Here is a 24,562-nt window from a genome sequence, read left to right as displayed (position 1 = left end):
TGTATGCTCTCAAAATTACAGGATGAAAATGCACTGGCACCATTCATTGCAGTAGTGGTAAGGCCACATCCATGCCACTTGTCACACTCTCCAGCATTGTCATGAAAACACAAAGAGAGGCTAACTGCATATAGTAAGAGTTTTAATTGACAAGTACCTGACCATTACAGCAATTTCCACTTCCAAAAGCATCCTAGCTGACATTGTTATAGAGTAGCATAACTGAAAAGAGTAAGACTAATTGGAGCAATTAATTAAAAGCATACAATTAGCTTCCATGGCATATTTTTTTTAACTCCTTTTCCTCGTTGCTTGAGGCCTGTGAGGGTTTTATTGAGTCTTACCACACTGGAGGTTGTCTGTGCTGATAATTAACAAGGAGAGACTGGGAAGAGAGGAATTGAGCTCACAGGCCAACCAGGTGATGGGGCTTGACTACCTTCCTCTGGCACCAGCTAAGAACAGAGCAAAGACCCGGAGCCTGAATGGAAACACAGAATGGGGCTTAAATAACAGCTGCCAAAACTGAGAAATTTAATTCTATTACTAGTTCCTCTATCTGTAAAAAAGTAAGGTAACTATTACTTATCTACTTCCCAAGAATACTGAGAGGACTTGTCAATGATTATGGTGTCGGCAGGAGAAAAACACTGCCCCTTTGCAAATGAGCATTCTTGCTGACCAGCCTAAGGTTGGGGGATTTCAAGATTTGGCAGCTAGTTCCTAGAATGATGTCTGATTTGGGGTGTGTTTTGTTTTGTTTTTTTGCCACACCACTGAGTGATAGGAAGAAGTCAAAACATCTCTTAAAAGATGTGAAGAGTCAAGAAAGTGACATTCTCTTTCACCCACATCCTGGTCTTACAGAGATCTGACCCAGTTTTCACCTGGAAACATGCCTGGGACATACAATAAATCTAGGGGGTAGGGTAGATGACAGAAATCCCTGATAGATTTAAAATCAAGGCGTTACGCTGAAGCTTTCATCAGGTTATCTGGCCACAATGGAATCGGAAAGTAAATAAGTGAATTAAAGGTAAAGATCCTTATTAGCAAGGGCATTCTTTCAAAAAGGTTACTATTTGATCCCATGTGTCAGTCTGCAAAGAATCTACCTGGGTTTTCCTGTGCAACCTTTTCCTGTGTACTTTGCTAGGAAATAACATTTTGTAAGGCTCCCTTCTTTCCACGATCAAGCTGTTTCCAATCAGATGGAGTTAGAATTATGGTGAAAAGACTATGTAAAAGTATGCTCCAGTGAGCAAATAATATGTGTTAGGCTACAAAAAAGCTCTTTTTCATAACTGCTCTCATAGTCCAATACATGTTACAACTGAAAAAGATGAGTTTGGTGATTCTTGGTTATAAATAAATCAGATCTTTATTTCAGCATTTTTGTTCAAGCACAGAATTGTAATTACACATATTTTTCTCATACTTCCATATACTTAAGCTGACAGAAGCAACATGTAGTAGCAAAATACTGACCAACTTCTATTAATTGCTACATAAATAAATAAATAAACTGTGAACAGCTAGAAAACAACATAAAACCCATCTACAAATCTCTCAGCTAAACATCTGAAATAGATAAAGCTTATGATGATTACACAGTAGCAAGATATATTAAGATTAAATTTACCTTTATTTTCCAACTTGATCCAAGACATAGCTATGATAGCAATGACATTTGATATATTTCTCTTTAACCTCACATATTTGCATTTTCTTGGCCAACCCTCAGTTGAATGCACATAAATCTAACCACTTGTGTTCAGTAAATATGTATATCACATAGCCTAACAAAAATTTATGATGCCTCAGTGACTGATGCAAAATGCCAAAAGATTTTAATTGTTTTATATACCCCAGTCTTCAAGCTCACTCTAACAAAACCAATTAAGGCAGTAGCATAACAGTTGGCAGCACAGAATAAAATATATGTACCCTCAAATTACATTCATTACCAAAACTATTTTAATCATTAAGGCACATCATTAAGACACAATTAAGAAAGTGTGTCAAAATCAGGCAAGAGGTACCAATATCCTGCCTTAGATACCAGCCTCCCTACCTTACCAAGATTTAAAGGAAAGATACTTAAGGGTATATGGCATACCTCTTAGATGAAGGACACAACTATAATAGGGACTCTATCTAATAATGCAAACATTATAGCCTAATTGTTTGTACCCTCACATTAATGTGAAAGAAAAATAAATATCTAAGATTAAAGAAAAAGATTCAAAGGAAAGAAATCACTAAGAAACAATGACAGTTCAGAAGAAAATAACCTCCTTAATGTGGGTTTGGAGGGCCCCAGTGCAAACTGAAAGCGTAGAATGTTGTTATAGAACAATCACCCAACCCTCATTTGTTTCTATATATTTGAGTCAAGCCTAAATATCTTTAGGCTGAAGCAAGTTGACCTAATAGCAAAATAAGCCATAAACAGAATCAGAGACAGACAAGAAGAAGAAGTAACTCCCCCCAGTTCTTAACTCAATTCTGGTCCAAGTCTGACCATTGCTATAGGGAAAAGACCATAACAGGAAGGTAAAGAGGATGGACCACATCCCATTTAGAAACAATCTTGACCTTAATACTTCAGCCTTTATATTGTACCAACAGGAAACAGCAAGCTACACTCAATGGCTAAATGTGATATTGACTAACTTTTGAGTGAAATGGGAATGCTTTCAGTGGAAGTAATAGAAAATTCATCTAACATGGACTTAACTAAGGGTGTGGCCTCTTCATGTATGTCCATGTGAGTAATGGTTAGTGTTGGTTTAGCAGCTTAAAATGGGAAAGCCTGTGTCTCCACCATATCCTTGATATTTCTCTTGACTCTTACCTCACATTATAAGATGACCACAAAGTTCAGCCATCACATATGAATTCAGGACTATAATTCAGAGAAAAGAGTTCCAGAATAACTGTGCCTTTATTCAGAAAATGAACCTATTTCCAAGGCCCCCAACATAATTTAGTTTACATTTAATTGGACAGAATTTCATCATTATCATGACTCTTGGCTGCAAGAAAATATGGGGAGTACTTAGGTACACAAGGAAGTTCTCTTTTTTGTGGAAGAGTAAGATACAGGCCTGGAGGCAAGATTGAAATGAAGAAACAAGGACTTTCAAGAGGATCTCATAGCTCAGACCCATTCTTTATAATGATCAGCATGATAGTCCACCACCAAAGCAAATTCACCCAGAAATTAAAGAACAAAGCCTAGCTTCTACAATGGTGAAAGGAATAAAAATAAGCTCTGGACCTATTAAAAACAAAAGGACCAAAACTCCACAATACCTATCAAGTCTCTCAATTAATGTGAATGGCTTGAATTCTCTTCTAAAGAGGCAAAGGCTGGCTCACAGGGTATAAAAGCTCAGGCCAGATAACTGTTGTTTCCAATAAACACACCTAACCTCAAATGATAAAACAAGACTCAAGGTGAAAGGATGGAAAACAATAATCTAGGCAAATAGAAATCAGACAAAAATCAGGTGTTGCAATCTTATTTGGATACAATTGGATTTAAACCAAATAATAATAATAATAATGAAAGACAAGGATGGACACTACATACTTGTCAAGGGGAGCACAAAGCATGAAGAGATTTCAATAACTAACATTTACATACCCTACCTGACTATTCCTCATTAATAAAACAAACCCTAACTGATCTGAACAATATTATATTTTCCTGCACTATAATAGGTGGAGATTTTAACTCCCTTCTGGCAATACTGAACATATCCTCCAAGCAGAAAATAAACAAAGAAATAATGAACTTAAATATGACCCTAGAACAAATGGACTTAACAGACATGTACACAACATGTCACATTCTGAATACACATTCTTCTGATCGGTCCGTGGATCATCCTCCAAAATAGATCATACCTTAGGACACAAGTCTAAACTTAACAAATTCAAAAGAACAGGAAATATTCCTTGTATCTTCTCAGACTATCACAAAATAAAAGTTGAACTCAATAACAACAGACATCCTCATACTCAAATAAAGTCATGGAAACTAAATAACCTTATGCTGAATGATAGCTGGGTCAAAACAAGATTAAGAAGGAAATCATTAGATTTCTGGAAGAAAATGATAATGAAGACACAAACTTTCAAAAGCTGTGGGATAGTGCAAAGGCAGTCCTAAGAGGGAAATTTATAGCATTAGATACCTTCATCACAAAAATAGAAAGAGAGCAAGTCAACAACTAATGGGCTATCTCAAGAAACTGGAAAAGGAAGAACAATCCAACCCCAACTCAGCAAAATAAAAAGAAATTGAAAAAATTAGAGCAGAACTAAATGAAATTGAAAACAAAAGAATCATTCAGAAGATAAGAAAACAAAAAGTTGGTTCTTTGAAAAGATTAATAAAATTGATAAACACTTGGCCAGACTAATGAGAAACAGAAAAGTAAGATCTCTAATAACGTCAGTCGGAAACAATAAAGGGGAAATATAAGAGATACTGTAGAAATACATGAGATCCTCAACAATTACTATAAAAAACTATTCCCAGAAATATGAAAATGTAGAGGAAATGGACCAGTGACTGGAAGTACACTACCTTCCTAAACTCAAACATAAAGAATTAGAAATTTTAAATAGACCTATATCAAGCACTGAAATAGCATCAACTATACAAAATCTCCCAAAAAACAAAAAGCTCAGGACCAGATGTTTTCACACCAGAATTCTACTAAACTTTCAAAGAAGAACTAGTTCCTATATTACATAATATATTCCAAAACATAGAGAAGGAAGGAATCCCCCCCCCAACACATTTTATGAAGCAAGTATCACCCTGATCCCCAAACCAGGAAAAGACCTGGAAAATAAAGAAAACTATCAACTAACATCATTAATGAGTATCGATGCAAAAATATTCAATAAGATATTACCAAGCAGAATACAGTGATACATTAAAAGACTCACACACCATGATCAAGTGGATTTTATTCCAGGGATACAAGGTTGGTTCAACATATATAAATCCATAAATATTATTCACCACATAAATAAAATCAAAAGCAAAGACCAAATGATTCTCTCAATTGATTCAGAAAAGGCTTTTGATAATATCCAGCATGGTTTTTGATAAAAACACTTAAGGAAATAGGTGGGATATTTCTTAAACTAATAGAGCCCACCCTACAACAAACCACAGGCAATATCATATTAAATAGAGCAAAATTGAAAGCATTCCAGATCAACTAAGATCTGGAACTAGACAAGGATGCCCACTGTACCACTACTATTCAACATAGTGCTGGAAGTCCTACCCATTGCAATCAGGTAAGAGAAGGCTATCAAGGGTAATCAAATAGGGACAGAGGATGTCAAACTCTTGCTCTTTGTGGATGATAAGATCTTATACCTGGAAAGCCCCAGGGACTCAACTACAAAGCTCTTAGAAGTGATCATGGAATATAGCAGCATCTTGGGATACAAAATCAATACCCACAAACCAGTAGCCTTCATATATGCCAACAATTGTTAAGGCAAGATGAAAATCAAAGACTCTACTCCTTTTACAGTAGTGCCAAAGAAGATGAAATACCTGGGAATAGATCTAAAAAAGGATATGAAAGCTCTCTATAAAGAGAACTATGAAACCCTAAGAAAAGTAGCAGAAGGTGTTAACAAATGGAAGAACATACCATGCTCATGGGTGGGAAGAATCAACATTGTTAAAATGTCTATACCACCCACAGCAATCTCCGGATTTAATGTAATCTCCATCAAAGCACCAATGTCATACTTTGAAGAACTTGAAAAACTAGTACTTGCTTGCATATGGAACCAGAAAAAAATCCCAAATAGTCAATGAAATTCCTAGAAATAAAAACAAATCTGGAGGTATCATGTTACCAGATTTCAGATTATACTACAAGTCCATACTGATCAAAACAGCATGGCACTGGCACAAAAATGGAGACATAGATTTATGGAATAGAATAGACAAACTAGAGATGAACCCAGACACATATCATTTGTTCTTTGGTAAACCTAAGAAAAACATGCACTGGGAAAAAGAATCCCTATTTAATAAATGGTGCTAAGAGAACTGGTTAGCCACATGTAGAAGACTGGAACCGGACCCACATCTCTCACCACTGACAAAAGTTGATTCTCATTGAATAAAAGATCTAAATTTAAGATATGAAATAATCAAAATTCTATGAAAATTCTTGAAAACATTGGCCTGGGAAAAGATTTTATGAGGAAGTACCCCCGGGCAATTGCAGCAACACCAAAAATAAATAAGTGGGATTTGTTCAACCTTTCTGTACAGCTAAAGGTACAACAACTAAAGCAAATAGACAGCCTTCAGAATGGAAGAAAATTTTTTGAATGTTATTAATCTAACAAAGACCTGATAAGTAGAATCTACAGAGAACTCAAACTAATCAACAAGAAAAAAGCAAACAACCCCCTTTATCAGTGGGCAAGAGACTTGACTAGAAACTTCTCTGAAGAGACAACTAATGGCCAACAAACACATGAAAAAAATGCTCATCATCATTAATCATCAGAGAAATGCAAATCAAAACCATTCTGAGATATCACTTAACTCCAGTAAGATTAGCACACATCATAAAGTCCCAAATCTGCAGATGCTGGCTTGGATGTGGAGAGAAGGGAATATTTCTACACTGCTGGTGGGATTGCAAATGAATACAACCTTTATCAAAAGAAATATGGAGAATTCTCGAACAACTAAAAGTTGACCTTCCATGTGATCCAACAATCTCATTACTAGGTATCTACCCAAGTACCAAATCATTTTACCACAAAGACATTTGCACCAGAATGTTTACTACAATTCAATTCATAATTGCCAAGTTGTGGAAGTAACCCCAATGCCAACCTATGAATGGATTAACAAACTGTGGCATATGTATACCATGTAGTACTTAGCCATAAGACCAGCTGGAAACTTTACATCTTTTATGTTTACCTGGATAAAGTTGAAATATATTCTTCTTAGTAAAGTATCTCAAGAATGGGGAAAAAGTATCCAATATATTCAATACTAATGGGAAACCAGTATATAAACAATTATACACCCACACAAATGATAAAACACAAATACAGTCTAGCAAGGGGGGGAAGGGAGGAAGCAGAAGAAAGCAGGGATGGGGAGGGCAGTTGGGGAGATCTCACCGAATGTGCACAATGTGAGGACATTCAGCATGCCCTCTGGGCGAAGAGCTCTTCTACAACTTGACATTTACCTTTGAAGTGAGAACCATGTAACCTAAAAATTTGTACCCTCATGTTAATTTGAAATTGAAAAAAAAAAAAGAATATCTTTTATTTATTTATTTATTTATTTATTTTTTTATTAAACCATAGCTGTGTACATTAGTATAATCGTGGGGCACCATACACTTGGTTCATATATCGTTTGACACATTTTCATCACATTAGTTAACATAGCTTTTGTAGCATTTTCTTAGTTATTTTGCTAAGACCTTTACATTCCACATTTACTAGGATTCACATATACCCTTGTAAGATGCACCGCAGGTGTAATCCCATTAGTCCCCCTCCTTCCCCCTCCCTCCCCCCTCCCTCCCCAAGTGCCCATCGAATGGATCAATAAATTGTGGTATATGTACACCATGAAATATTATGCAGCCTTAAAGAAAGATGGAGACTTTACCTCTTTCATGTTTACATGGATGGAGCTGGAACATATTCTTCTTAGTAAAGTGTCTCAAGAATGGAAGAAAAAGTACCTAATGTACTCACCCTTATTATGAAACTAATGTAGGACCTTCACATGAAAGCTATACCCCAGTTATAACCTAAGAATAGGGAGAAAGGGGAAAAAAGAATATCTTATAGTGATTATCTGCCATCAGATTTTGAGGTCCGATCACCAGATGAGAGAAGGAAATATTGCCTTTCTTTATTTCACACACACAGGAAAATAATTCCAGAAAGAGCAGAACAATACTTACTCATCACCTTACACTAAAGGGTGAGTGCAAGAATCTCCCCTGCATTAAATGGATCAACAAAGCAGGACCAAGAACAAGTCTGGAGCTTTAATGAACTTTCATCAAAATTGGCAGGCTTAAGTTGTAGACTATTATAGTCTCCTTTGGTATTTTAATCTACCAAGCAACAAATAAGATAAGGGGGGTAAGTGGTGCCTGTGGCTCAAAGGAGTAGGGTGCCAGCCCCATAGGCTGGAGGTGGCAGGTTCAAACCTAGCCCCAGCCAAAAACTGCAAAAAAAATAAAGATAAGAAAAAATAATGCCACACTAAGACACAAAGAAACCCTTGCATTTGACCATGCATATTATGGGGTTGAAAATGTTTAAATAAATGAAATACTTGACGATCAATTGAGTTATGATGAGAAAAACAAGACAAATGAAATTCAATACTCCAAAACTTAGATAAAATATTACAAAAGTAGAAAAGACTCTGCATAACTATTCTAAAAAGTAATTGGTAAGATGGTAAGGTTGGTTGGGGCAGGGGAGTGCTATTTTGTTTCAGGAATGGTGTTATTGTTCCTAAGTATATGAAAATCCAGTTGTCTTGATACCAAATGGGTATTAAAGTAGAATATTTTTCATTGACCCAATTAGTAAAGTGGCTCTGATCCTTTTCTATCAACTAGACTTACTTGGGAGCTTTTAAGGTTACAAATGCCTTAGTACCCCCCAACTCCTTAGAAATTCTGATTTAAATGATATGGGGCAGAGCCCAGGCATAGGGCTGCTTGTTATTTGCTCTTGTGTTGATTCCAAAGTGACGCCAGAGTTGAGAACCACTGGGTGAAAGAAAACAATAGCCAATGGCATTGAAGATACAGTGACATTGGGGGTACACATAAACACTAATGAGTGAAATGAGTATCACTGTCCAAAATGCAATTTAGCACTATCTCATATGCCTAAACAAATTGATTGCTTTTCTAAGAATATATTCTAAATGGGCAAGAATCAAAGATGAAGATTCTGAAATGTTCACAGAAACATTGCTTATTAGTAAGAATACCCAATAAGAGTACAATTAAATAGCCTGACATATTTGTGTTAAATACTTTCAAAAGTCTTCAAAAATGAGAAACCACTAATGAAGTTTATGTAAAAGTAGGATACACATGTACACATTATGGTATGGTTCAAATTACGTGAAAAATGTACATACACACAAAAAAGCAAATACATTAAAGTATTAACAGCAGTATCACAGTAGGATTACGTATTGGTAATGTCTATTTTTACCCTTTCATATAATTTTCAAATAATCCATATAGATGTGTTAATTCTACAATCAGAAAAAAAGGAGATTTATTTTCTTTGTCCCACTGATCTTCCTCCCCCAAAGAGAGCTAGTTTATGTCTCCTGTGAACTATAACGTTTACAGTATTCACACTTGCGATATTGAGTTTTGCTTCATGCAACATGATGACTGAGCCAAACCCACTGCAGCACTGGTTTTCAGTTTTACATTCCCTGGGAAAATGGCTGGCTTAATGTCATGGTTATTGAGTTAATTGCTGTTTTGATGACTTGAGGTAATAACTTGTATAACCCTCTAATTTAAAACATGTCAGCAAAATATTCATAGGTTCTGTTGGGTATGGACAAGAGTCCAGTCTGAATCATCATGCTATAGAAAAAGATGGAAAAGGAAAGCCTCCATGTCCACAACACATCGGCTGAGAAGTTCACAAAAGGACCGGACTATGCTTGCTCTGAAGGGTGAAAGCCTCCTGCTATTTGCTTTTCAGCCTTGCATAAGGACTATTCAAGTAATGAGGCTTGAATGCGATAGACAGAAGGGGTGGGTAGTTACCAAGGGACACATAGAGGAATATTACACCTTATAAGGATTAGGCTCAGCCTAATTAGTGCATGGAAGAAGCCAAACTAAGAGCCAGTGTGATTTGAGAGTCTATAGGCTTAGATTATGTCCTAAGGAGGCCTAGCAAAGGAGCTAAATGTAAATAAGCTCTGTAAAACCCTTAAAACAGGCAGTTGGTCTCTGGGCACTTCTCACCTGCTCTACCATTTCTTCAGCATGGACCCCAGAGGCTGTTTTTGCTTTCGAACAATTGTCAGCTAATTCTCACTAAATTAGCAAAGGGGTTGGTTGGCAACACCCCAAGTGGCCATTTCCCCCTCTGATCTATTTATGTGTGGGAGGGAGAGGAGAGGGGAGGAGGCCAGCAGCTGTCCTCCTCCCAGCCTACTCAAGAGCAGCTTCTGTAAAGGGGTCTCCCATGACACTGTCATCATCCAAGAACAGTAGGGGGGAAATGGGGACTGTAATAGAATGAACGGGACCTAGAGCAGACCTGTGATTTCACTTCAATTCAAATTAACAAATTAAGACAGCAGTGTCTTCTTGGAAAAGCCGTTAATTACTCATTTAAACTATAGGTAGCATGCCCTGCCTCCATCTCAACTCTGCCAGCACCCCAGAAATTTAGCAGGGATCTAAGACTTTGACTCTTGAAAAATTAGTAATGATCATGTTGTACATGCAATAAACAATTACTGAACATTGACTATGCTTCAGGCACCGTGTCACAACTGTAAATGAACTTGGGTACATTATTAGCATCATTAGCAACCAGATGCAGAAAACAACCTTAGAAAGGTGAAAGGTTTTGTCCTTGGTAACACATAGAGAATGGGTGGAGCCAAAATCAAACCCAGGAAGCGCCAGGACAAGGCTGTGCTGGGAAGCACTGCAGGAGGAGGAGGAAGAGAAGGGGGAGGCAAGGAGGCAACAACACAGCAGAACTGTGAATCAGCCACACCCAGCGGCAGATCTCTGCCAACCTCTTTGCTAAGCACTTTCACACAGAACCTCTGTTTATCATAACAACCTAAGATGGGTTTGTTTCATCAATCCCCATTTTACACACCAAAAAACCCTGAGGCCCAAAGGGATGAAATGACTTGCCTGGGGCCAGCATTAGAGTCTAGACAGATATTCCAGTGACATCCATCCCAATATTCTTGCTGCTGCTAGGAAGAAGTGCTTACTGAGCTGTCTGGGTAGCAATCTGAACTTTGAGCATCTTCTAATTTCTAAGAGGATGAGGAACATTTTCATTTTGGTCTTGCTTTTTTTAATGTTTTAAGTTTGTTTTCCTTAAAAATCATGAAAAAGGGAATGATAAGAGGGTCCTCCAACACCATCTTAACCTTGAATTGAGAGAGCTTAACGGCATAGAGGAAACTATGACTGAGAATGTCATAGTTCTCATAGTCATGCATGAGAATGACTCCTACATGGATGGAGCTGAAACATATTCTTCTTAGTAAAGTATCTCAAGAATGGAGGAAAAAGTATCCAATGTACTCAGCCCTACTATGAAACTAATTTATGGCTTTCATATGAAAGCTATAACCCAGTTATAACCTAAGAATATGGGGAAGGGGGAGAGGGAGGGGAGGGAGGGGGGAGGATGGGCGGAGGGAGGGTGATTGGTGGGATTACACCTGCGGTGCATCTTACAAGGGTACATAGGAAACTTACTAAATGTAGAATATAAATGTCTTAACACAATAACTAAGAAAATGCCAGGAAGGCTATGTTCACCAGTGTGATGAAAATATGTCAAATGGTCTATAAAACCAGTGTATGGTACCCCATGATTGCATTAATGTACACAGCTATGATTTAATAAAAAAAATAATAAAAATAAAAATAAAAAGAATGCCTCCTCACAGACCACACGTTTAATCACTAGAGGGCTTAGAAGACCAAGGAGAGCTAAAAATGGGATATGTAAAAATTATAAACAGAGGGTTGTTTTTTAGCCATATTATCTTTTTGTAGACCAAATCAAGTTTTTTCTCCTAGAGCAAATATAATCTTCTATAACATGAGTCCTGAAGTTCAGCTGCCTGTTAAAGTCTATTACCCATCATATTATTTCCATGATATTTGATGAAAAGTGAGAGGGATAATGAAAATTTTGGCAGGCTTTAAACAAGGCAGATCCATATTTTCCATTTCCCCGTTTATGTGTCACTACAATTCACTGGCTAAGATGACAATTTAACTGGATTCAGCATAGGAAAGAAAGTCAAACTGATCTGTAAGTCAAGACAGAGGAGGAAAAAAATTAAAGGAAAGAAGCCAAAGGAAGAAAGGCTAGATTTAAAGAAGCATAACAAGTTTTGCTCTTTATGAAGAGGCTTGCAAATTAACCACTGCACACATTGAAAAGGTGGTGGAGCCAGTCTAGCCAGGACAGCAGGGGGTACCCCCCATGCCCCCAGCACTAGTCCAGCATCATCAGTCTCCTCCTCTGTATCTCTGTCAATGACTCCTGGAGCCCTGGAAAGCGGGGGCTTCAGTTCCCAACTCGACATCAAAAAAAGACCTAGAAGAGAATCTTGGAACTTTGGCCCATTTCAACATCACTTCTCCTAAGATCTGACTGGGTAGGCAATAGGTCACCCACTGGAGTTGATGTCGACATCTCAGGTTTCAGACTCCTTGGCACTGCTAAGCTTTGGTGTCTTGTTTCTTGGGTGCCCACTTATCCTCATGGACCTGAGAATTGTCAATAATGGAATAAAGCTGTGAAGATCTAGAGACAAAGTCAAATTTTAGGCAAGTGGATAACCAGCCTTGAGAGGTTAGAATGAGGAGTCTGTATAGAGACCATAAATTAGTTTAACTAAATTAAGTAGAGTCCAGAGATGGTGTGGATTTAAGAACACCAAAGTCACACCATCACACAGCCAGAGAATCAACAAAAAGCCATGAGGGCAGAGCTAGATATGCAGACATTAAAATACATAAGAAAAAAAAAAAGAGCGAGCGAGCTAGAACTATAAAGAATAAGAACAGAAATGCTGAAGACTCAAGTCAGATTTCCTGGAAGGGAAAGGAGAACTAAGAGTGGTCATTAATTCTGCTAATGTCTCCAGTATTTGATTTTTCCTCACAAGTTTACCTATTGGCACACTGAACTGCTTATTTTTCCATACAATTTTGGTGAGAGCAGATCTTATTAAATTTGCTTCTGGACCATCCGCAGCCCCCATTTAGGACACAATGAACTAATGACCCAAGGAAGCCAGAAGATAGCCTTCTGTGAGGTGCCTGGTGATCCTGCTGGGCAAAGACAGGCCACCAGATGAATCTTTCAGCCTCATGAGCCACCTCACAGGTGTTCCCTCTAGGAAAGCCAAGAGGAAGAAAATGAGGCTTGAGCATCAAAAAGGACTTTAATTGTATCTATAATGTTTTATTTAAAAAATTAAAGTAGAAGGTTTGGCAGAGGCAGGTGGATTGCTTGAGCTCAGAAGTTCAAGACCAGTCTGAACAAGTGTAAAACCCCTCTCTACTAAAAATAGACAAACTAGCCTGGCATTGTGTCAGGAGCCTGTAGACTCAGCTACTCCAGAGGCTGAGGCAGGAGAATCACTTGAGCCCAGGAGAGTGAGGTTGCTGTGAGCTACGACTGACAAGGGAACTCTAGTGTGGGGCAACAGAGTGAGACTCTGTCTCAAAAAAACTAAAGCAACCCCCCCAAAAAATTAAAAATTAAAATATGGTTTAAAAATGTTAATTATAAATTTTGCATAGGTTGGCTATATTATTTGAATATATCAAAATAAAAAGAAAAATACCCCAAAATGATGAGATTGAGGGAGGATGGAAGAGAGAGGGTCAGACCAGAGGGGGAAATGAGAGGGAGGAAGGGGAGGGAGGATGATGAGGAAGGAAAGAGTGGAGGGAACTTCCACGTTGAAAGGCTCTCTGAGGCTATTAGTGAACCCCACAGTAAAGGGATGCAGAATGCCAGCTCTCTCAGAGGCAGTAAGTGCCCACCATAAGGGATGAATGAAGATAAAGTTCTAGAAGCTGTAAATAGAGAAAGGCCTAGAGAAGTCCTTTTAGGAATAGCCCTACATGAATCTGCAAAGGAGAGACAAGAGTTATAGTCCACGGATAAATCCACTGATGGTGCACCACCTGAACCCCAGGTCACCACCTAACCTCCCACAAGACACCTTAAATCATTCATATAGTCCAGCAGGGAAATTAGAAGCTCATGAACAGAAAAGAATTCAGAATTTACAGTTTGGGCAGGAAATTGACCTTTTTGTGATGGGATACATATATTGCATTTACATTTCTGAAATCCAAGTATGAACAATATACAAATATACCACCTGGTGGTGGCCTATTCATTATGCTAGAAATACAAAAATCCATTCCCTTTTGACATAAAGAAAGGTTTTTTTTTTTCTCTCATAAGAATTTAATATCCAATAGTAAAAGTAGCAGCTTATAAAATCTGCAGTGTTGGAGAGAAGAAAAAATTCCAAATCTGTATTGTTTCCTTTCCTTAAGTGAACAGTAGGTAATGAAGGAGGCTTCAGAACTGCAGGCAGAATACATCCTCTCTCATTAATCCCAGCTGTTTAATTAAATCAATTGGAAGTTGCTAATTTCATTGTGTCTTTTCAGATACTTACATTCATTTATCAGGAAAGATTTTAGATGGTTAAAGTTGCATTTGGTTAAATTTTTTTTTTTTTTTTTTTTGTAGAGACAGAGTCTCACTTTATGGCCCTCAGTAGAGTGCCGTGGCCTCACACAGCTCACAGCAACCTCCAGCTCCTGGGCTTAAGCGATTCTCTTGCCTCAGCCTCCCGAGCAGCTGGGACTACAGGCACCCGCCACAACGCCCGGCTATTTTTTGGTTGCAGTTCAGCCGGGGCCGGGTTTGAACCCGCCACCCTCAGTATATGGGGCCGGTGCCTTACCGACTGAGCCACAGGTGCCGCCCAGTTAAATTTCTTTAAAAGAAATTTCTTACTGTAGAAAGGGATTGCCTGAGACAACCTACTGACAGGTTCCTCCCAGTACCTTCTAAGGCTGTCAGAGAACAAAGCAATCATACACACTGGGGCTGACTTCCATAAGCCACCAATGATAAAAAGTAAAAGTTTGGCCTCCTCGCATGACAGACACACTTCAGTCTCTGGAGAAGGTGGGATATTACCACAGCATCTGGCCAGCTGAAAACTACCACAATTTAAGGAAATGCATTTACCTCCCTCCCCCTTTACGGAACAGAAGGTAATTCAGTTTAAAAAAGGAATAAGTGACACATTTCAAAGCAATACAAGGAAGGGACAAACAAATTTGTATATGGTCAAAAACGGAGTATCACAACCTAGAGGTCATTCCAGACCTGCCTTCAATGAATCTTGAAGGTTGTATTTAAGCATCTGAAATTTTTTACTTCAGGGAGAAAGGCAAAATCTAACAAAGATAGCAGTAGATTATTAATACATATTTGCATAGGGGGCTAGTTTGAATGTAAACAACGGTGTCTCCCTCCACAAGTAATAGATACTTAATCTTGACCATGAAAAAGGTGACTTCTGGAAAATTACTTTTAAAAGAGAAAAAATTTGCCAAATACCACCATATTATTATTGACCCAACTAGTGTTCTGTTTTTACATCTTTTTGTGAAAGGGCAGATGTTAAACATACTTAAATTTTTTTTTAACAATTCCAGGGGGTACATTTGTGCCATCATGAGGTATATGTAAAATTGAATCCCCAATCTCACATTCATGGGGGTGATTAAATTCTCATAGTTATTTCCCCTTTTCAAGTCTTCTCCACACTCAAGTCTCCCCTCCCATCACTCCTCTGGTTCCTTGATTGATTCATGATCCATTTAAACAGCCTCTTTTTCTAATTTTCCTAAAACATCACTTCCTCCTGGCGTGAGGATATAAAAGGCACTTTATGAAAGGCCTGAAGCCATGGTGGGAATTCTACCACAGCACCCACCACACCCCAATAATATATAATATACTAACCTATTTTATGCTTCCCGGATGAGGGAGAAATGATAGAAAATGGCATGTACAGTCTGCTCCTGTTAACATTATCTACAAGGAGAAAAAAAGGAAACATACAAAGCTGTGACTCTCAGTCATCGTGAGGTAATAAAATTATCATTCTTTTTTTATCTTTCCCTTCCCCCCAAATTTTCTGCCTTGTCTTTGAGGCACTTGCCCCTCTATGTGTAGAGGTGAGTGGCCCTCTCCTCCACACCAGTGACCTCCCTTTTTACATTTATAATGGAATTCCATCTCCCCCCAGCTCTGTGAGCGGTTCACACCTGTGGCTCTACGCTCTCAGATCGGCTGAGAAGAGCTATCTTCCAGATACTCACTGGAGATGACCTCAAACTCCACTCAGCTCAACAGTTTACCAAAGTTCAGTTGAAAATGAATCGTGTAAATGGAAGATTGCCTGAAGGTTATTTCTTTTCCTTTATAGAATTATACTCTGGCAAAATGCCAACAACAAGAGCTTGCCATACAAAGCAGTTCTACACAATTCCATCTTCGTCACTGAGGAGCGTTTGAGGAACTTGGTCATCAGAGCTCAAAGTATCCTTTTTATTAGTAACTGTGGGAAAACTGACTTCTGTTCTCAGTGCCAGGGAAAACTGAACTTCCTTCTAAGAAACTTCATTTTTTTAAATCATGCAACCAAATGGGATTTTCCTCTTTGCCTGGTCACTTGGAAACCCAGAGCCAAATTTTTATTCATAGGTATATGTTTTCTATATTAACTCTGCCATATTTCTCTTTCCTTAGTCCTCATTTATCGTGTAGTCTTGTTTTTAAAATTGTCTTTATGAAACAACACAGTCATAGAAAAGCACTTGCCTTATTGTTATATAGGAAAACAATTTTTTTTTTTTTTTTTTGAGACAGAGTCTCATTTAGTTGCCCTGGGATTGAGTACTGTGTTGTCATACCTCACAGCAACCTCAAATTCTTGGGTACAAATGATCTTGCCTCAGCCTCTCAAATAGCTGGGATTACAGATGCCCACCATAACACCCAACTAGTTTTTCTGTTTTCTTTTTTTTTTTTTTTTTTGGTAAAGACAGGGTCTTGCTTTGCTCAGGCTGGTCTCAAACTCCTGAACTCAAGCCTTCCACCCACCTTGGCCTCCAAGGATACATTTTTTTTTTTTAAGCCCTTGGAATGATGGAAGCATATGATCAGAACTCTTTCAATCTTCAATGAAAATGACAGCCAGCCTCTTCTTTGGCAAAACAACACTGTTAAAGGAAAGATAGTTTTCCAACCTTCAATACTTTCTCTTAGGAATCCTGGGCTGTTTTCCATAAGAAAGCTGGATCTTTTTAAGAAGTTCTAAGCTGACAAAATATACATTGTGTGTTAAGCATCTTCATATGCCCACCATAACACCTAACTAGTTTTTCCCTATGGTTTATCCTGGGGAAATGTGTGTTCCTGAGAGTGCCTGATTGCCTGTCTTGCATCAGCGTATGTACACATTAATATGCACCTTTTAGGAAATGAGGGTAGACAAAGAAGAATCACATGAATATTTGTTCCAGGGCCCTTCTACATAGAGTAGCAGTGGGTTCTAAGTCTGCTTAGCTGGGGATGAGTCAACATGAGATGACAAACCTGTAATTCCAGGGCAGAGCTTGCACAGACCTCCTTTTGCATAAAGATATTGTGTAATCATCATGGCACCTCAGTCACTCAGAGATCCCTCAGAACTCAGCACCAAGTATTAAGAGCAAATACTCTGAAGTATTAAGAGTCAGAGAGAAGATGTTTAAAATATTCCATGCAATATGATTTACAGCAGGCTTGTTTTCCTCCTAAATGACTTTCTAGAAAAATTCCCACCCTTTTTTGCTGAAACAGGGCTGTAACTTGTCATAGGGTTATTCCATGGAGCCTCAAATGACTGTATTACCATAAGCAACAACAGTTAAATGGAGTTAAGTTCTGTGCCTGAAACTATACAAAGCTCTTAAAGATCTTGAACTTCTCATTATCCTTCATCACCAGCCTTCAAGGTAGGTGCAGTGGTGTGAATGTTTGTATCCTCCCAGAACTCACATGTTCAATCCTCATCCCCAAAGTCTGACAGTAGAAGGTGGGCATGTGGATCAGTGCCCAGATAAGAAGACGGGGGGGCTTATCTTCTCCTCCTTCTGCTATGTGAGGATGTCCAGAGTACACTGTCGATGAGAACAAGCCCTCACTGGACACTGATTCTTCTGGCGCCTTCAGCTTTCTCTTCCCAACTTCAGAATGATAAGTAATACATTTCTGTTTTGTTATAGCAGCAGGGACAGACTAAGACATTTTAGCATCCAGGCTCAGACCACTGAGTACTTGTCCCAGGTCTCACAGCTACAAGAAGACAGAAAGAGGATTCAAACCCAGATCTGTCCAACTTCCAAAAATATGCCTGTAACATGACATGGTTGGGATCCTATTTGTCCAAAAGGGTAAAAAGTTTAAATTCTCTTTCCCTGGCTTACCACCCCCATAAATCTAAGAAGTCCCAGGTACTTTTCATGGGCATAGGGCCTGTTAGTCCTGCTTTTTTCCATTTTGACCCTGAAGCCAGAACTCAGACATGCTCCTTTGAGCCCAGAAGACCCTCATAGCTTCCAACAGAAGACAGTTGTTTTAGAAAACAAAATTAGGACAGAAATCAAGTGTCCCTTGACATTCAAAAAGATTCCCCATAGGCTATCCCTTCCTTCACTGGAGGTCACTTCCAGCTATGTCTGGAGCATTTGGGTGAGGCTGCCTTCTTACTCCAGCATTTCTCAATGACGATTTTGTACCTCCAGAGGATGTCTTAGAAATAGGAAGACACATTTTAGTTGTCATAATGATTAGAGGTTGCTGGCTTTGAGAGGGCAGGGTTAGGATTCTAGATATCCTGCAAAGCAAGTGATACATCCTACACATCAAAAGAAAATGGTCCACATACCTCATATGCAAAGATGTTCCACTAGGCAATAAGGGTGTCCCCCATCTTTATAATTATCTAAGCAAAGGTCCTGATTTTTTCCATATGTAAGCACAAATTACTTTTTACAGTTTTAATATAACTGAATTTTCTAGGACTTTAACTACCATGTTCACTAAAGGGAAAACTGTTGTTTATTTTACTTGGAACATCACTGATTATGCCCCACTATTTCAGAAAATCATATCATTAACATCTATACTACTTGTCACATGATAGTCTCCAATCCACTATACCTGTTATCAGTCGGCTACCACATTCACAGAGGCTCTATAAAACACATGCAATATCTGACCCCTGTATGTCATCTTCTGGTGTGTTTAGGTCATATTGCTTTATTACAAATTGTTTTCCATTTATGTTTTCTTTATATTATACTCAGGATATTATTTTGATTTTTTGCAGCTAACATACGTATATACAGATTATATATGATTTTCATTTCAGAACAGGGAAAAGGCATTTTGAGATATTTCTTATATGCAGTGCAACTGACAGTGTTGAGAATCACTTTACTTTCCCACCAAACAGAGCGCAACCCCCTTGCTAGGCAACCTGAATCCTCAGGTAAAAGGAAGGAGGGTTCTCTACATAGTGTTATCTCAGCTGAGGGTGTCCCTTGCCAAGTGATTTGGGCTCCCACCTGGTTTCTTCTTAGCTTCACATGCCCAAGCCATCTGCTCAAGGCAGAATCCTTTGCTTTTTGGAGCAAGGCAAGATCCAGTGCCATTGATAACACCCCAATGAATACTATGATACAGAGACATTTTTATGCTCCTAATGTATCAGATTGCCCACTCCACTCTGAAGGTTCCTGTAGCCTGAAATGACAGGGAGAGGGAGTGGAGAAATTTGGGTCCTCTTCCTTCCCAGGAGGGCCATTACAGTACATATGCAAATTTACTTAGCTCTATACCCCTCCGTTCCCTGCAATTTCGAATTCTGAGCATCAACACAATGTCACAGAAAAAAAATCTCATGGCACATTTCTCCTAAACAATTGATAATTACTTGTAAATTCATTTTTTGTTTGTTTGTTCTGAGACAAAGGCTCACTCTGTTGTCCAGGCTAGAGTGAGTGCAGTGGTGCCAGCATAGCTCACAGAAACCTCAAACTCCTGGGCTCCAGCGATCCTCCTGCCTCAGCCTCCCGAGTAGCTGGGACTACAAGGCGCCCGCCACACATTCATCTAATTTTTCTATTTTTTAGTAGGTCTTACTCTTGCTCAAGCTGGTCTCAAACTCATGAGCTCAAATGATCCTCCCACCTCAGCCTCCCAGAGCACTAGGATTACAGGCCACCACGCCCAGCCTTCATTCTCTCTTTGGAGCGGGAAGAAATGCAAGGATTATCTACTTTCTGCAGTTTAAAGTGAGGCGCAGAGGAGCTAAGGGACACTAAGGAGGACACGGAGCTCATGAATGGCAGAGCCTGGAGGAAAACAGCTTTTGCATCCAAATGCCAGCACAGTTCACACCAGATGAAAATGATGAAATAGAAAATTTTGTAAAACTATCTCAGAGTCAAACAAGGCCCTTCTATCATGCCACTTAGAAGATCTATTTTTTCTTTGTTAAGCAAGATAACTAAGTCACCCTCTAGACAGAGAGAATATTGTTTACAATTTAGGTAGCACTTTATATCCAACATGGGCCAGAAATCCTTCTAACATACACATACCCATACACATACCCATACACATGCACATACACAACTCACACACACTTTACTTACACACAAACCTCCCTTGTTAGTTTCTCAGCTGCTCGTTAATGGAACATGCCTAGGCAATTTAAAATCTTGTCTAGGGACTGCAAACTTCATATTGGAATTATCAACCACCATTAGCTTATGTGTCCCTTTAGTCCTGAACTCCAAGGTCCTATAGAGCCTGGGGAAGAGTCAGAAATTTCAAGAACACCACTGTTGAGTCTGTTTTCCTTACCAGAGTAGGAGAGCTAAGGCCTCCCTCACCTCTGAAATCCCATTTTGCTTTGACAAAGGCCATTCTTTCTTTCCCTTATCAAACACTGGGCGCCTTATCAGTTTCCTCCAAAGATACCTCTGAACTCCTCTGAGGGCAGCTCTGGCAAAATGGCTTTCTTAAGCACCACCTCTCAGAGCTAACCCCAGTGCAGATCTGAGAGGTGCAATCAGCTCTGTAAGGGACAATAGCTATAGTCACCTGCAACCTGGAACACTGGTACTTGCTACTACCAAGTGGAACATCTCCAGGCTTCAGACATGGGACAGACATGGCCACCCCCATACCTGCCCATTGGAGTCATATGGTAAGACTGGCGTGTGTTCCAGATTATCCATATCCATGAACAAGTACCACAGAGTCACATTCAATGGTGAAAATTACACATAGTAGATAGGATCTTATTGTTAACATTTTTCCATGAAAAACTTTAGTATAAGATAGGTACCTCCTGTACCTGGTCCTAGACGCTTCCAGCCTTGTTACATAAGGATTCTAGCATAAAGTGTTACTTTTATGAGAGGTTCTTGCTATGAGAAGACAGAACTTTATCAAGGATTTAAGCATTGGGGGTCTGAGTTCTGATTCCAGCAGGAATTTCAGTGGGTTATAGAAGACACAGTTAAGTATAGGTGGTGTACAGATTGCCCTCATTTAGCCATTTAAAAGACCCTTTAAAAAAATAAATAAATAAAAAAAAAGACCCTTTAGGTGTATGCATGCTGTGTGCTCCATGGCTGTGGTCCCAAATATTATAGGAATGTCAATGAAGTTAAAGTTTATATTTATAATAAAAGAAAGGCAAAGTTGCACGGCAAATAAATAATAAAGTTTCTGTAATCCCCAAAATCCCCAATCTTATTATGATGACATTCATATAATAACAAAATTTCACAGATCCATTTCCACCTGACACTAGAGCAGATCAAAGATAAGTTTAAGAAAACATATGACTGTAACAGGCATTTCTGGGCTGGAAAAAGGACAACCTCACACAGATAGTGAGGGCAGGGGATTCTGAGTGCCCACACTAAGGGGTTTATTTAGCTTATAGAAGAAAAGATACTGAAAATGTTTTAGTAAGAATATTGTTGTACAACAAGAAAAGCTGAGAAGATGAATTTGGCAGTGACATTTTAAATAGATACCACAAAACATTACAGTCTCCTATCTAATCCAAATAAATCAAAGACTTTCACCAACCATCCCCCTGAAAAAGATGGGTTTTTTAATTAACCAGGGAGTATTTGGGGAGAAAAATGAAAAGAGCCCTCCCCAAATCCAGATACCCACAAGAGAGGAACAGTCGACTAGCTACTTTGGTTGTAAACTCAAACATGCACACTGCCAAGTCCAGACACAGGATAAGTATTTACAGCTAAGCAAGATTTAAATGGCCAGTAACATTTCCTACCAGAGATACTTTGGTGATTAAAAAAGCAAAGTTTCTAATGATTATCAGAGGCTGGGGGAGTTATTGATGGAAGCGAACAAAGTTTCAGACAGACAGGAGGAAAAGATTCTATGATCTATTGCACAGAAGGGTGGCCATAGTCCATAATGACATACTGTATATATCAAAATAACTAACAGAGTACATTTCAAATGTCTCATCAAAACATGATGGGTAAGGGAGGTGATGGATATATTAATTAGTCTTATTTAATCATGCCACATTGTCTACACATATCAAAACATCAACTTGCACCCCATAAATGTATATAATCATGCTTTGTCAGTCAAAATAATGTTAACAATAAATTTTAAAATAAAAAAGAGAAAAGAAAAAGTAAGATTTTAGTAGAAGAGCTACTCTACCTGGCAGCACATTAGACTTATTAGAAATAAATAAACTGAACCCAGTTCATATCAGAACCAAAGGAAATGGGAAGAGAGTTTGAGCTAATAAATAGTCCCTGTTTCCACCTTCAATTTCCAAATAATCCTTGCTGCAATATTTCTGATAATTTCTCCAGTGAATCGTCTCCTGAAGTGAACTTGATTTGAGGAAATGATATAAAGGTCACAGAAGATCTCTTCTCCCCTTCATAGTGACTTCATAGACCTTGTCTGGCTAGAGAAGTAGATTTCTAAATATGAAACAAATAGAATGAGTGTGATGTCTTATATAGGATGAGAAGAATGCCTTTCTTCTGAGTAGGTTCAAAGAACTCTGCAAACATGACATCAGTACTCCCTGGGAGCAGGTTTGGGACTGACTCTGAGGAGAATGATCCCTTTCCAGCAGTTTGGCAGAGCTCAAGCACAGATCAGTGTCCCCATTTGTATACACAACATAACTCTACTTCTTTGTATCCTATAAATTTCCTTCCTTAGATTGGGCCTCCTGAGAGTTTTTAAGAAAACCAAAGAGAAGACAGGATAGGGGTTGAGAGAGGGAGGATGGGTGGAGGGAGAGTAATTGGTGGGACCACACCTATGGTGCATCTTACAAGGGTACATGTAAAATTTACTAGGTGTAGAATATAAACGTCTTAACAAAATAACTAAGAAAATGCCATGAAGGCTATGTTAACCAGTTTGATGAAAATATTTCAAATTGTAGACAAAACCAGCACATTGTACCCCAGGATTGCATTAATGTACACAGCTATGATTTAATTTAAAAAAAAAAAAGAATTAAAATAGGAGGAAATCAACAACTTCAGTGGATGCGATCAAAATTTCTTTGCAAAGACAAAGTTATAACCATTGCAATTTTTAACTACTGCTTTATTTTTCCTTCAAGTTTCCATGAAGTTATTAAAATTTCTCTTAAATTATTAGAATTTATAACTACTGCATTTTGCTACAAGATCCTAATCACAACAACAGAGAGAAAATGGATGTTTTCATTTCCCCTTTCATGGAATATTCCCGGGACTCCAGGTTCCGCCTGGGATGATCCAATTTGGTGCTGCGTCTGATAACACAAACACCACTTGATATCTCTTGTCTTGTTCTCATTTTATTTTTGCCTTGCTTCACAAACAAATGTTCAAGGACAGCAAGTTCTAAAAGTGGCCATTTGGAGAAAAGAATAAGAAACGGTAAAAATGTACAGTTGCCTTTTCAAAGCATGAGATATAGATTTCATCAAGAGATCTCACATAGGCTTCATCTAGCTACATTAAGTATTAATGCCACTCTTCCATACTTGAGGCTTAGAACTCAATCAAGGGACACTTCACATACACTAAACTGGGGACACTGATCTGTGCTTGAGCTCTGCCAAACTGCTGGAAAGGGATCATTCTCCTCAGAGTCAGTCCCAAGCCTGCTCCCAGGGAGTACTGATGTCATGTTTGCAGAGTTCTTTGAACCTACTCAGAAGAAAGGCATTCTTCTCATCCTACATAAGACATCGCACTCATTCTATTTGTTTCATATTTAGAAATCTGCTTCTCTAGCCAAACAATGTCTATGAAGTCACTATGAAGGGGAGAAGAGATCTTCCATGACCTTCATAGACTTGCCGTGGAGAATCTGAGCAGTCTTTCTGCCAGCCAACTCTCTCTCCATCCCCTCTTTGTTGTTTCTTGCAGTCTTTGACAAAGGGAGGAAGGAAGAAATGTAAAGAAGGAAAACTAAACAATGATCCATCCTTCTTGGAATAAATATTCCCTCAAAGGTATTCTCTTGGAGTTTACCCAGGGAACGTGATTAAAAGATTTCTTCCCATATT

The 24,562-nt window shown here is 38.6% G+C and overlaps 1 protein-coding gene across 1 annotated transcript in view; it reads right to left on the bottom strand.

Moving 5' to 3' along the window:
• The window catches only part of LOC128597108 (uncharacterized), a 47,779-nt gene that overhangs the window by 13,327 nt on the left and 9,890 nt on the right, over window positions 1-24,562 (bottom strand). The window contains exon 3 of the mRNA XM_053607168.1: window positions 17,092-17,144. Within this exon, the coding sequence (XP_053463143.1) occupies window positions 17,092-17,144 (53 nt within the window). The remainder of the gene's footprint in view (window positions 1-17,091; window positions 17,145-24,562) is intronic.

This window comes from Nycticebus coucang, chromosome 2, assembly GCF_027406575.1.
Source record: "Nycticebus coucang isolate mNycCou1 chromosome 2, mNycCou1.pri, whole genome shotgun sequence".
In the NCBI taxonomy this organism is placed as follows: domain Eukaryota; kingdom Metazoa; phylum Chordata; class Mammalia; order Primates; family Lorisidae; genus Nycticebus; species Nycticebus coucang.
This window is presented reverse-complemented; position numbering and strand designations above follow the sequence as displayed.